General features: G+C 33.9%; 1 protein-coding gene across 7 annotated transcripts in view; it reads left to right on the plus strand.

Annotated features, from left to right (window-relative positions):
- The window catches only part of LOC126814525 (traf2 and NCK-interacting protein kinase), a 155,417-nt gene that overhangs the window by 21,792 nt on the left and 118,910 nt on the right, over positions 1 to 14,715 (plus strand). For all 7 annotated transcript variants that reach the window (XM_050539711.2, XM_050539730.2, XM_056103509.1 and 4 more), the window contains exons 3-10: positions 1,403 to 1,459; positions 2,334 to 2,378; positions 9,594 to 9,674; positions 10,879 to 10,927; positions 11,347 to 11,408; positions 11,892 to 11,982; positions 13,351 to 13,481; positions 13,892 to 13,946. In XM_050539711.2, coding sequence (XP_050395668.1) covers positions 1,403 to 1,459; positions 2,334 to 2,378; positions 9,594 to 9,674; positions 10,879 to 10,927; positions 11,347 to 11,408; positions 11,892 to 11,982; positions 13,351 to 13,481; positions 13,892 to 13,946 — 571 coding nt within the window. The remainder of the gene's footprint in view (positions 1 to 1,402; positions 1,460 to 2,333; positions 2,379 to 9,593; positions 9,675 to 10,878; positions 10,928 to 11,346; positions 11,409 to 11,891; positions 11,983 to 13,350; positions 13,482 to 13,891; positions 13,947 to 14,715) is intronic.

Genomic DNA, 14,715 nt, shown 5'->3' on the forward strand with positions numbered 1-14,715 from the left:
AGAGACATGGCTACTGAAATGAATTATCCGTATTTTAACTGATATTTGGTAAATTATATAATAGAGTCTATAGAATGTCAGGAATGCTGTGCTTTGAATTATTAAGTAACCTGAAAGCCTACCTTAGTTAGAGACTATTCATGATGCCATTTACAATAAGAATAGCAAATCACGCTGCTTTGTAACATGCAGTCATTTAACATATTACTAAGATTAAAATGAATGGAAAAATAGATATTATTTTATCAGCAATTCCCTTGACAGTCACTTGTGAACTCAATTGTAATTTTGCTGTATAGACGTCTGATAATTTGATCCATATGTATGATTGGTTAAAATTCTATGCTTCATTGATCAGTATAGTTTAAAGTAAGCATACTGTCCAACCTCGTGGGTTTTCTCTGAGTCCTCCAGTTTCCTCTCAATGCGAATCATTGAAATAAAATTGAACCATATTTTAGTCCCGAAATGACCTGGTTTGTGTCGAGTGGACGTTAAACCCCATTTCTTTCTCTCTGTAGTGAGTATATGTTGCAATGACTGTTACATATACCTTACATGTAACTTGATGAATAGGGAAAATGAACCTTTTCTGCACTGACAGGGCTAATGAAGACGAACATACACAATACAGTGTGCTAAAGCGGGCAATTTTGTCTGGAACGCAGTTCTACAGCCTACTCTTATTACAAATTCATAATTTCACTTTCCTTGTATGAAATGAAATGAAACATCCTACCCTTCTGCTCCGACTGGGCTAATGAAGACGGGCATATGCCATACAGTGTTTTATGAGGGAAATTTTTGCCCGCACAACGGCGCTAAGGTCTACTCTTATATTGAATTCGAACTGCCAGGGGATCTTTTATGTGCATGCCAATGTGTACACGGGACCTCAGTTTTTCGTCACATTCGAAATATGTGAATGTGTGTATAGTATGTACATGTAGTGTTGTGGTGTCAGTAGAACTGATGATATATCATAACTGCACTAATTTCAATCATCTTAGGGCAGGACCATTTACCATGACCCGTTTTGCCCTTGTGTTTAAATGGTATTTTCTTCATTAATTCATTCTTCAGTCATTCATCCATTTATTCATTGATATCATATTAGGGCAGGACCATGACCCATTTTGCCCCTGTGTTTTAATTATAAGTTCTTTATTAATTCATTTTTCAGTCATTCATCCAATTATTCATTGATATCATATTAAGCCATCCTCTAATGCATGTTCATGTAGCCTATTTATATTGGTTCTGTGACAGCTATTGGGAGATTACGACATGATGGATATGTAATTTGTGATTAATTAATCTGCTAGCTGTCTATTACTGGTGTTTATGCTAATTATCTAATACATGTAGATTTAATTAATAAAGTTAAATTCTTTAATTTCAGGGTCGCCACACTAAAACTGGTCAGTTGGCTGCCATTAAGGTTATGAATGTAACTGAGGTGAGTGTTTAAGCCAAGTCATTAAAAAATTATTATGTTAAAGGCTCAATACCACTCTTGTTGTAACTGAATAATATGTCCCAATCTTTATTCTGGTCAACAAATTGTACTATTTTACAATATTCCAATTAATTGATGATACAAATTTGATCTTAACACACCTAATTTAAAAAATTAGAAAAATTCAACTAAATGATTTAAAAAGCCTGACGTAAAGCTTTTCAAATGTGACTTGGATTTAAAAATATTTTTGAAACCTCTGGACAAGTAAAATAGGATTTAATGGATAATTTACACAACAGGTAGGACACTAACACATCTAGTACTTAGAATAAAGCTATTTTTTATTTTCTGGAGCTGTCAAGCCAGCAAGAGTGTTATTGTCCCTTTAAGTGCCATTCTGCACACAGAGATCCATCTACTTCATACTTCGAGAATAAATCTCTGCCCTGAATCGGTATCATATCCAACAATTAGTATACTGTTGTATCGAGGTCCTACCTCAGGTTCACATCTGTGATACACCAAAATACTAATTACCCGTAAACCTTTTCAATTTCATTAAATGATCAAGCAGAAATGGATCTGTTCAGAATTTTAGTTCCATTTTGTGCCAAAAAGGTCAACTGACAGCAGCATATCAAGATTGTTTCAATGTATCTGCAGAAATTATATTTTATATTGAAAGATACCTGAATCTAAAAACATAAAATAAATAGTGCAACTCAGTCTTTCGCTTTTACTCATTTCAAGGAGACTTCATTCAACAAAAATAATTTTTGTTGACATGAGCCCATGAATCAGGAAGGGTTATAAAAGGAATTGCATTTTACAAACAATCTGAATAATGATATTAATATCATCTATTTTTCAGGAGGAAGAAGAAGAAATAAAATTGGAAATAAATGTGCTCAAAAAGGTAAAAAAATAAAATAATAATAACAAAAAGATCCCAAAATTAATAAAAGATATAAAATAATAATTAATAATAATAATAATCATTTTCTATAGCGCTGAACATTCAGTCAGTCTGACTGCTCTGTGGCGCTTTAAATTAAAAAAAAAAGATATCGAATAATGAAAAAAAATTCTGAAAACACACAAACACAAAAAAAAAATCAAACATTTATGAAACCTAAAATTTAAAGTGGTGAAATGCTATTGACTGTAACTTCAAATGGTGTATAATTAACCTTTTGTATTTTCATCCCTCGAAAAGCAATGTTTTATCTTATTATTTCAAGGTTGAAAAACCTCTTATCAAAAATCCACTAGGAAACAAAAACCCTTCAGAGCTTTCAATACTGTCATTATTAATAGAAACACGAGTTTGAGTACATACGGGTTCTGTCCAGAAACAAAAAGTTAACCCTCGTAAAATATTCCCTGGGGGGATACATGGGGCCCCATGTGGTATTAATTTGATAATAATTCATATGATTTGTATCAATTACTACACTTGACACTTGCTTCATATTCAGCATTGTTCTTTCTTTTGTTCCGATGCAAAAAGATAGCAGAATTTTAAAACAGCCAGAAAAAAATCAATGATTTATTTCAACAAATGCACCAGGTTTTTTTTTATTTCTTTCTTTGTACATTGCACATATTTAGAACAGAAAAAGTGATAACCTGAATTAACTTGAATGTTGATTAACAGGTTTTAAGAATGTGTCTTTTTAGTTGAAATTTTTTTTTCATTTACTTCAGGGTGAAATAGTTTTACAAAATAATGTTGTTTTTTTTTTAAAAAAAAAATAGAAAGACAAAACCAGTTGTTAAAAAAGAAAAGACAAAATTTACATTTTTTAAAAAAAACAAAATTTGGAAAGCTGAAAGGTTTACATTATGTAATTTTTCACCGAGTCATTTTGCGATGAAAATATGTAATAAATAATGGTTTTCAATAAAAAAAAAAGCTAAAAACATTTTTGGGGATATACCTGTATGCATTGAGATGTTTTTGCTTGAGGATGATATAGTTTTTCAAAATAGAAAATAATGTGGTTTTTGTTTTCAAATCTATAAGAAGACAAAATCACTTGTTGACACCCACACCCAAAAAAAATCACAGTTGGAAAGTTGAAAGGTTACATGTAATAAAATGCAACTTTTCACTACATTTGTAGGTCGGAGGGGTTGGATGGCCGAATGGTTAGCATGTGCACGCTGTATCATAAAGCCTGTCATTGAGTCAACTGGCGTGGTTTCGAATCCCCGGTTGTACATGACAAGGAGTAAGGTTGCCTGTCCAACCTCGTAGGTTTTCTCCAGGTCCTCAGGTTTCCTCCCACTGCTAAAGACCCCTACACGCAAGCGAATTTTTGACATAAAATTAAACCATATGTTAGTCCCGAAATGACCTAGTTTGTGTCGAGTGCTCTCTCTCTCTCTCTCTCTCACCCTCTCTCTCTCTCTCATTTGTAAGTCAATTTGTACTGAAAATATGTAATACTAGGGTTCCAGCAAAAAAACAAAAAAAAAAAAAAGAATTTGTGACATGCCTGTGTGAGTTACTTAATTAGATATGAAATATAGAGCTATTAAAAACAATTTGTGAATACATTTTGGGTATAACTACTTGATCTATTTGGGTTGCTTACATAGGAGTAGTGAAGTAGATAAAAATAATTGTTATAAGTGACAGTAAATATAAGTAGGTGTTAAGTAGGTACTGACTAGACGATAAAGACTACCTGATATCATTATTGAATTATATATTAGATAATAAAGACTACAGTAGTAGACCTGTCAGGTTGAACTGTTGTATAGTTAAAGGGATTGTGTAAGTGACACCTACTGTTTAACATGTATAAGGCTGATAATAACATGACTCACTTTCTACCAGAGTTAAACAGGTATTTAAGTAGGATTTGTAAAAATGTAGAAATCATCCGCATCAGAAAACAACAACCAAGGTCTTAACATCACTGTCCTAAAAATATTCACTTAAAATAAATTATAAAAATATGGCCAAAGCATTATGTTTCTACAAATATCCATTATGGTTATCAAGTCAAATGATATTATAGATAATGGTATTAAATAATGGATAAATTTTAAAATAGAATTTTACCAAGATGAATAATATTATAGATACATGTAAATGTATTAAATAGTGTTTTCACCAAGATAAATAATATTATAGATACATGTAAATGTATTAAATAATAGATAAATTATAAAATAATATTTTCACTGAATCAAATAGTATTATAGATAACTAGAAGAATGCCCGGCTTCGCTCGGGGGTCATAACCCCGAAACCGGAAGTGGTAGACTAACGCCACCTGGCCTATGTTACTCCCCGGTCCGAGCTACCCCTATACCCCAAATTTCAGACTCGGGGCAGACCTAGTGTAGCCGCCAACCCCGAACAGACAGACAAACGACAGTCACAAATACTAGTATAGATTTATGTTAAATAATAGATAAATTGTTAAACAATGTTTTCGTGAAGTTAAGTAGTGTTATAGGTAATTTATGTAAACATTATTTCCACAATGTCAAATAGTATTATAGATAATTGATTGTTTTAATTTAAAAAATATTTTCATTAAGTTAAAAATGACAATTATATTAAAAAATAGATAAATTGTTTAAGAGTATTTTGATATTTAATAACTTGTTCCAGATATTATGTGAACTTATGTATAAAACATCAAATGAATATTACTTTTTTGGGGGACAAATATTATATTTTTGGTACATTTTTTGTGTGACACATCCTTGTTATTTTTGTGATGAAGAGTTAACATAATGTCATCTATAAAAAAAAACCATGTTCTCCAATATTAAAGACCACTAATTAAGTTATATTACTTCCTGTGTATATCTGTCCAAGCAACTTTTATTTATAATGTTAATTAAAGGCCCAACTAGTCAGATTGTTCATATATGTTTCAGCGGGGTTTGGTGACTGAATGGTTAACACATTGAATTAGAAATTGGTATCATTGAGTCAAGTGATGTGTTTTCGATACCCCACTTGTACGTGTCAAGGAGTTGGGGCACGTGTCCTACCCCGTGTTTTTTTTTTCATATCCTCTGGTTTCCTCCTACTGCTACATATAAAGATCCCTACGCATAAGCGAATTATTGAAATACAAAAATTGAACCATACGTTAGTCCTGAAATGACAAAGACGGTGTCGAGTCAGCGTTATGAATTTTAGGCTAGCCTTGACCATCATTACTAAAGTCGGTACAATAAAAAAACAAGGTCTCAATTATCCATTTTTACGTTTGATTATTTTTCAAAAAATGTATTCCCATCCACTAAATATCGCAGGCTAGCAGTGGCATTGAGTGTTGATTATGGTCTGGATAAATTAATTAATGTCTTATTTATAATTAGCCCTTGCATAATGTATATTTAAAGAATTGGCTGACTTGAATGAAAAAGATAGCACAATTTTTATTACGGTATTTGCCTAATTACACTAAAAGTTGGTGGTTTGAAATCAGTAGAAACAAAGCTTAATATGACCATAACATTGAATTGATTTAAATAATGTTTGGACCAAAATGTTTTTTAATAAAAAAAACTTTTTTTGATTTTGTATAGCCTTTTAAACTGTAGTTTACCTCTAATCTGTCTTGTTGAGGCTTTAATAATTGTACTATTGATATTTCTTAGAAAGATTTTGATAATATAATGTAGATTACTAAAGTTATTTATTCTTGAATGATATTAAATTTAAGATCAAATCTATGTCAATGTTGGTCCTTCTAGAATTCTGTCTATTAAGGAATTTATGTAATTTATGACTCATTTGGATGTTAACCGAGCCGGTTTTTAGTAGAATATTGAGTTAAGTACCAAACTACGTCGTAAGATAATATAAGTCACTGTTAGACTACTGTAAGTAATAAATAAGTAATATCCTATGTGTAATATGGGAAATAGGATGTATACTATAGTCTACATATGGACTCACGATTGTTTGTTTACAAGGCTGAAACTCACGACTTACAAAAACCCCATTCACTCACCACAAAATACAAAATTCAGGTTGACCAAACATTGAAATAAACTTAAAAAATGTGGATTGAGTTAGCTACAAACTGTTTTCTAATGAACTAAGAAGTGGGCATTGTTTTCTTTCCACAATCAACATTTGAGGTATTTTGTAACTCCCGTACATTTTCTTCTATTGTTAAAATGTTTCATAGTTGACAATATGAAGCAAAGAGTCGAACCACTCCTCAATAACTGTCAGTGTACTATTAGATTTGAAGGAACTGAATATTTTAACCTATTTTAAATGCATAGTTTAACCATCCTGATACGTGTGAACCTTAACTAGAAAGTCAGTACAGGATGGATTACAAATTGTAGTTTAGCTCTTGTTCTGAAACTACAAATTAAAAAATTTTATTTATCAGACATTGGGGTGGTTAGATGGCCGAATGGTTAGCACGTGCACATTGTATCATAAGGCCTGTCATTGAGCCAACTGGCGTGGTTTCGAATCCCCGGTTGTACGTTACAAGGAGTAAGGTCGCCTGTCCAACCTCATGGGTTTCCTCCGGTTTCCTCCCACTGCTAAAGACCCCATATGTTAGTCCCAAAATGACCTAGTTTGTGTTTAGTGGATGTTAAATAAAATTTAATGTGTAATAAAATTTCTTATAATTTGTGTTTATAATCACATAAATTATTTATAATCACTACCATGCAGGATGGACGGTCTGATAAGGACAGTTGTCTAGTCCTTTGGATGGAACAAAAAAATGAAGCCCTGTGTACACATTGGCGTGCACGTAAAAGATCCCTTAACAGTTGGAATTCGATATAAGAGTAAAACGTAGTGCTGCTGTCCGGGCAAAATTTCCCTCACAGCAAACTGTATGGCGTATGCCCGTCTTCATTAGTCCAGTTCGGAGCAGAACAGTAGGATGTTAAACCCCATTTCATTTCATTTCATTTATAACCACTACACATTACCCATCTACCATGTGTAATACATTTTCTTTCAAATTGTGTACCATATCTACAAAAAACAAAAATGTTTTGTTGACTCTTTCAACTAAGACAGATTTTTATTTTTTTTCCTTGGCTCATTTTTTTACGATTTCCCAAATTTTTTTCTGTGGGAAATTGTATACACACATACAAAAAAATGGTGAACTCTATATATTTCAAGCTAGATTTTTTTCTCAGCTCAGGTACCAATCTTTTGGTTGTAGGTTTTAAGAGAAATTTTAAAAGTACCGGAATTGTAAATATCGGTAGTATGTATGTTTGATGAAAAATGTCTCATGTGTAGTCCACAGTTTCACAATATAGTGTTACATTTAGTACCTTGGCTGTTTTAGCCATTTCTTTAGGGAGGGGGGGTTGTATCATAAGGTCTGTCATTAAGTCAACTGGCGTGGTTTCAATTCCCTGGTTGTATGTGACAGGGAGTAGGGTTGCCTGTCCAATCTCATGGGTTTTCTCCGGGTCCTCTGGTTTCCTCCCACTGCTAAAGACCCCTACGCGGGAGAAAATTATTGAAATAAAATGGAACCATATGTTAGTCCTGAAATGACCTGGTTTGTGTCGCCTCTCTCTCTCTCTCTCTCTGGTTAGCCATTTTGTTACAAATTAATGCATCTACACACAGGCAGTTGTACCTATTGTCTCTGTATATAGGAACTGAGGTGGCTCAGTGAGTTTATCGTTGGCTCGCTAAGCTGAAGGTCCCAGTGTTCAAAAAAGTTCAGTGAGATTTTCAGGTGTGGTTCCCCTTGTCAGTGATGCAGGACAGAGGGACAACGTATAGTGTACGTAAAAGAACCCTAGGTAGATGTAATTTGATATAAGAGTAGGCGGTAATTCCGCTGTGTGGGCAAAATTTTCCTCATGGCACACTGTATGGCATATGACTGCCTTTATTAGCCCAGTATAGGAGCAGAACAGTAGGATGTTAAACCCTCAGATATTTCCCCTCCAGTGGGTACTAAGTCATAAATATACAAGACTACTAACTAATGTCCATTATCCCAACCTTATTTCATGTTTGCTTTATTCTGATATTCCACTAACCGTACCATTGTCTACTGTAGCATCTAAAGGTGGATGTTTTACAATCAGCTCCTAAAATAAATATACTAAATTCCGACTTAATAATAATAATGTGTCTAAATTTATATTCACGCAACAATACTAATTAAAGTTTCTATTGCACTAGACAAATTTTTCAATACTGATCTTAAAAAACAGTTGTGAAAAACAAGAGTCTTTATCTGTTGTATTAACACATGCAGTGATGATGATATTCGAATATGGTAATACATGCACAACTTCAGTATATACATGTAGCAAGTTCACCTCAAAATGGCAGAACATGAGGATCTGGGAAACAGCTAAATTACCCAAAAGAAATTTTAAAGCAATATCCATTATAATCCTTGTAAGACATACAGAAATAGATTTCACTAAAAATAAACACAAGTGTGTTTATTTTTAATATCCATTATGTTCTTTTGTTATATCTTACGGCTAGCTCCCCAATTCATTCAATTAATTTGATATGTACGTTTGTGATTTCTGCATATTGTGTCTCGTCTTACTATTAGACATTTTAAAATAGTCTTTCCCCACTGTAAGTCATTGTCAAAATATCAATCATATGTAAGCCTGTGTAGTTGTAAAGATGTATATGAAAAAAAAACTTGCTAATGGCAAAAATCATTGAATTATCTCCACCAACATGTGTATAGTACAATTATTGTACTTTGTTGAAAGGCGGATTAGATGGCCGAATGGTTGGCATCTGTGCGCTGAAATCATAAGGTCTGTCATTGAGTCAACTGGCGTGGTTTCGATTCCCCGGTTGTACGTGACAAGAAGTAGGGTCGCCTATCCAACCTTGTCGTTTTTCTTCATTTCCTCCTACTGTTAAAGACCCTGACGCGCAAGCGATTTATTGAAATATAATTGAACCATATGTTAGTCCCAAAATGACCTAGTTTGTGTCAAGTGGAGGTTGAACCCTCGGTCTCTCTCTCTCTCTCTCTCACAGTTTGTTGAGATAAACAAATGTATAATAATGACATGTTTTGGGTGAGTGGGTTCTGCGATTGAGAAAACAGTTATAAAGTCAATTGATTTTGTGATGATTAACAATGTAAATTTATTCTTTCAGTATTCCCATCATAGGAATATAGCTACTTATTATGGTGCTTTTATTAAGAAGGGTCCGCCAGGAAAAGATGACCAACTCTGGGTAAGATATGATCAAATTTAGAAAGTTGTAATATAAAGGATTTACAATCAGTTGGTAATAAGACTATTGCATATGTATTAATTAAAGACATTGTTATGGTTGTGTATACTCATTTATATTTGATTACATGTGACTGTACATACTCATATTAAATTAGTCCTGTGTATATATACGTGTGCACGTAAAAGTTCTCCTGGCAGTTGTAATTCGATTAAAAGAATAGGCCATAGTTCAGCTACCGGGGCAAAATTTTCTCTTATTTAGCCCAGTTGGAGCAGAACAATAGGACGTTAAACTCATTTCATTTCTTTTTATATTTCATATTTCGATCTGTTTTAAATTTTTTAACCATAAACTGGTTTCATACACCTGGTGGTAATCATCTTGTTGTTGTTGTTGGAGCTCTACCAATTCAAGTACAATCGTCATAAAACTTGGCATGCTTGTACTTTGAACAATTTTGCATCGATTGACAGGTTTATGATATGTCACAATTCCAAGATGGTTGCATGGATGTGTCCTGGTTCATACAGTACTTGTATTTGTTCTTTTCTCGGGAAGCAATCAAAATCCTGTTGCATGATGCAGCGCTTTTTGGTTTGAGATTCAATACTATGTATTATTTAATTCTCAGAAATGAGGATTCTAGAGCTTCATCACATGATTGTTATATATTGTTAAAATGACTTTGAGTCATAATTTAATACTGTCTGAAGATTCTAACAGAAAGGTACTGAAATAAAAACTACATGTACTAGCAATCTGATTAAAATACAGATCTACATTTCGTTTCGTTTTTTTATACTTCCGATGGCCTCTACATGTACTATATGAAAATCTGGCCAGTTTTAGTGAAAGGTTGCGTCAGGTGTCATGCGAACAGCTTTTGACCCAATGACGTCAGACATTTGATGTTTCTAGTCGGTTACCCACAGTTCTGTGCACAGCATGCCAAGAACTCGCCGTAACATACCATTTCATTGGCTAATCCCTCACATCAAGCAGAACGCTTGTTGTATAACAACTCTTCCAGATCCTAGTGTTGTGAAAACATGTAAAACGAAATTTTGAACTATCAAAAAAGAAACGAAATAGGATCTGTGTTTTAATCAGATTGATGTACTATTAAATGAATGGTATTATTTATTTTAAATTTCACTTGTTTATTTCACTATGATAAAATAATTGATTTGATATATTTCAGTTGGTTATGGAGTTTTGTGGGGCAGGTTCTGTTACTGATTTGGTTAAAGGTATCTATTAATCTTAATAAAACAAATTAAACTTGTATGATTTTTATACACCTATAATGAAATGATTGCCTCATTGACGTTGACCCTGTCTCTTTGTTCATATGACATTCTGGAAACTCTAGAGGCAAACTTTACTATCAAAGACCCCTTACATGCAAGCACATTATTGAAATAAAATTGAACCATATGTTAGTCCTGAATGACATAGTTTATGTTGAGTGGCCGTTAAACTCATTTTTTCTCTCCTTTTTTTGAAGATTGTCGAGCGATGGAAGAATGAAAATTTATCTGGAAAAAAAAAAAATCTGTGTGAACTTATGATTTGAATTTTGTGCATCAACATTATTCAGCTATCTTGTTACTAGGACGTTAAACTCCATTTCATTTCATTTAATCCATTTCTATATTTATTTCTATAGCTACTAAAGGTAATTGTCTGAAAGAAGAATGGATATCTTATGTATGTAGAGAAATCTTAAGGGTAAGTTGTTTTTTATAATGCTTGCAGTGTCTTTGTGCTTTGTCTTGTATGCGGTGGGGTCACGGTATCTAAGTCGGTAAGACGGTGGCTCATTACCCTGGAGGTCGCGTGTTCGATTTCTGCATTGGCCGAGAAAGTTCATCCAGATTTTCCGGCGTGGTTCCCCCTTGTCAGTGATGCAGGACAGAGGGCTGACAAGCACAGCTGTCTAATCGTTCGGATGGGATAAAAAACTGAGTTCCCATGTACACATTGGTGTACACGTAAAAGATCCCTTGATAGTTGGAATTCGATATAAGAGAAGGCCGTAGTGACGCTGTCCAGGCAAAATTTCCCTCATAGCACACTGTATGGCGTTTTCCTATCTTCATTGGCCTAGTCAGAGCAGAACAGTACGATGTTAAGCTCCATTTGATTTCGTTTCTAGGGAACTATTTTGATTTGAAATATAATGATAGATATAATACATGTTATATATTACAGGGTTTAGCTCATCTACATGGTAATCGTGTTATACATAGAGATATCAAAGGACAGAATGTTTTATTAACAGATAATGCTGAAGTTAAATTAGGTACATTTTAATTATATCATCTGTACTTCTTTAAGGGGCATTAAGTAATTGAACAGTAACACACTAAAAACTATTTATGGAATAACAATTACTGGTTTATTAACATGCAACGTTTCGGCAATGAAACTCTCGTCTTTATTTGCTCGATAAAGACGAGAGTATCATCTTCGAAACTTTGCATGATAATAAACCAGTAATTGTTATGTCATAAATAGTGTTAGTTTGTTATATCATCTGTGTCATTATTTTGCTATTTTCACTAAGCGTCAAATTTCTGTCAAGCCATGGGTTTGTTTCCACGATTGTTTTACGAGGAAGTTGAAAATCTGCCAAAGTTGGTGGGTTTTTGTCTGGGTTCTCCACTTTCTTCCCATTGTTAAAGATCCCTGCATGCATGATAAAAATAATGAAATAAAGATATAACATTAAATCCAGAATAGTAAATGACCTAGTGGATATATCTGTCTCTGTAACTTTGTGAGTAGGTTTGTGGCTCACTAACTAGAAAGATCGGGGATCAATCCCATTGTTGGCCAAGGCAGTTCGTCAGGATTTTGCTGGGGGGTCTGACAAGGAAATAGCATCCAGTCGTTCAAATAAGATGATAAACCAAGATCCACCTGTGTACACATCGATATGGACCTGTGGTTCTCAACCTTTTATTTTGCCAACGGCACACTTTGGAACACATGAAAACATAGCGGCACACCTGGCCAAATATATATGAAGAATATTTGAAAATATTGAAAAATTAAAACATGGCAAGTCATAAACGGCATACAACCATAGACAGAGACTAGTCATAGAAACATAGAATGACTCAAACTAAATAAAGAAAAACACAGCTATGGACTTATCAGTAGGCATCATAGAATACTCAATTGGGATCACCTGGATTTTTGCATTTTCTTAGTGTGCCATTCAAAATGAAGAATATGCCACCGTCTGGGCAAAATTTCCCTCAAAGCACTGCATGGTATTTATCCATATTCATTAGTCCAGTTGGTGCAGTAAAGTTGGATATTAAACCCCATTTTATTTCTGTCTTTGTCTTCATGGTTGGATGGCCGAATGACAAGCACGTGCGTGCTTTATCATACGGTCTGTCATTGAATCAACTGGTGGGGTTTCGATTCCCCGGTTGTACGTGACAAAGAGTAGGGTCGCCTGTCCAACCTCATGGGTTTTCTCCGAGTCCTCCGGTTTCCTCCCACTGCAAAGGACTCCTACGCGCAAGCGAATTATTAAAATAAAATTGAACCATGCGTTAGTCCCGAAATGACCTAGTTTGCGTCGAGTGGACGTTAAACCCCATTTCTCTCTCTCTCTTTGTCTTCATGGTAACATAAATTTTGTTTTTATTTTCAGTTGATTTCGGCGTGAGTGCTCAGTTAGATAAAACTATTGGTAGAAGAAATACGTTTATTGGTACACCATATTGGATGGCACCAGAAGTGATAGCTTGTGATGAAAATCCTGATGCCACATACGATAATAGGGTTAGTACATGTGTCATGTCAGATTGGTTTGCTTATGCTAAAAAGTGGGGCCCAGACCAATCCCCCATAACTCAAGACATGTTTTGAATTTCTTAATTCTTACGTATTGGTTAGTGAATATAATCATTATAACCCTTATAACTAAACTTTGATTGAAAACAATTGATTAAAGTTAGACATGAGTCGATATGGGATACATTGGGAAAAATGACTAATTATCAGCAAATACTGATGTGCACCAATAATACAAATATCGGTTGATATAGGTAAAATGTCATATCGCTAAAAATACAGACTTTTCGTAGTCATGAGTTTTTACTCCCAGCTTATCTTAGTAATAAATGAATTGCTATATTAAAAGACTTTGATTTTTAAAGATGGTTTAAACCTTGCATGTTTGTTTATTGCAGAGTGATTTATGGTCGTTGGGAATAACTGCAATAGAAATGGCTGAAGGAAAGCCACGTAAGTCGTTTCTTTTCTTTTAAAGGGGCATTATGGGAGATTAGATATAGAGTTGACAGTTCTCGCTATAATAGTTAACGTAAAGAGAATATGCTGAAAATTTCAGTCAATTGAGATATTAGCTATTCAATTTAGGCCTAGCCTCGATCATCATTACCAAAGTCGTACCGGTATGATTATCCATTTAGACGTTAAATAATCAATCATAAAATGTATTCAAAATAACGCAGCCTGATGATGACATCGAGAGCTGATTATGGTCTTGATAAGTTAATTAATGTCTAATTAATATTTTAGATAACATTTAAGGCCTAAAGAAAGACCTGCATTAGGCAGATTTAGCTCTAGCATAATTTATATTTAATTTGAAAGTGAACAGTGGGAAAATAAGGCATTTCCCTCCTTTTACTGCAGATTTAAGATTTATACAAATGGTCAACTAGTAAACATTTAACTTGGATCAAGATCCCGAAATTCATCCAAACAAAATTTTTTATTTTAGATGTCATTAGCTTATAAGTAAAGAGGGGTGGGGGTGTGAGGAACGCACTGGTCTCTTGACTAGAATGTCCCAATTGAATTCCTCATTCGTATTGCTCATGTAACTATTGAAACGAAAATTATCATGTATTGTCCCTTCTTTATTAGCTCAGTCGGAGCACGAAAATAGGGTGCTAAGCCCCATTTTATTTAATGTCGTTTCATCATGTTTCAAAATGACCGAAGTATAACAAGACTTTAAACTCCATTCCATTCCTGTAAATAAAAC

Source organism: Patella vulgata, chromosome 1 (genome assembly GCF_932274485.2).
Source record: "Patella vulgata chromosome 1, xgPatVulg1.2, whole genome shotgun sequence".
Classification (NCBI taxonomy): domain Eukaryota; kingdom Metazoa; phylum Mollusca; class Gastropoda; family Patellidae; genus Patella; species Patella vulgata.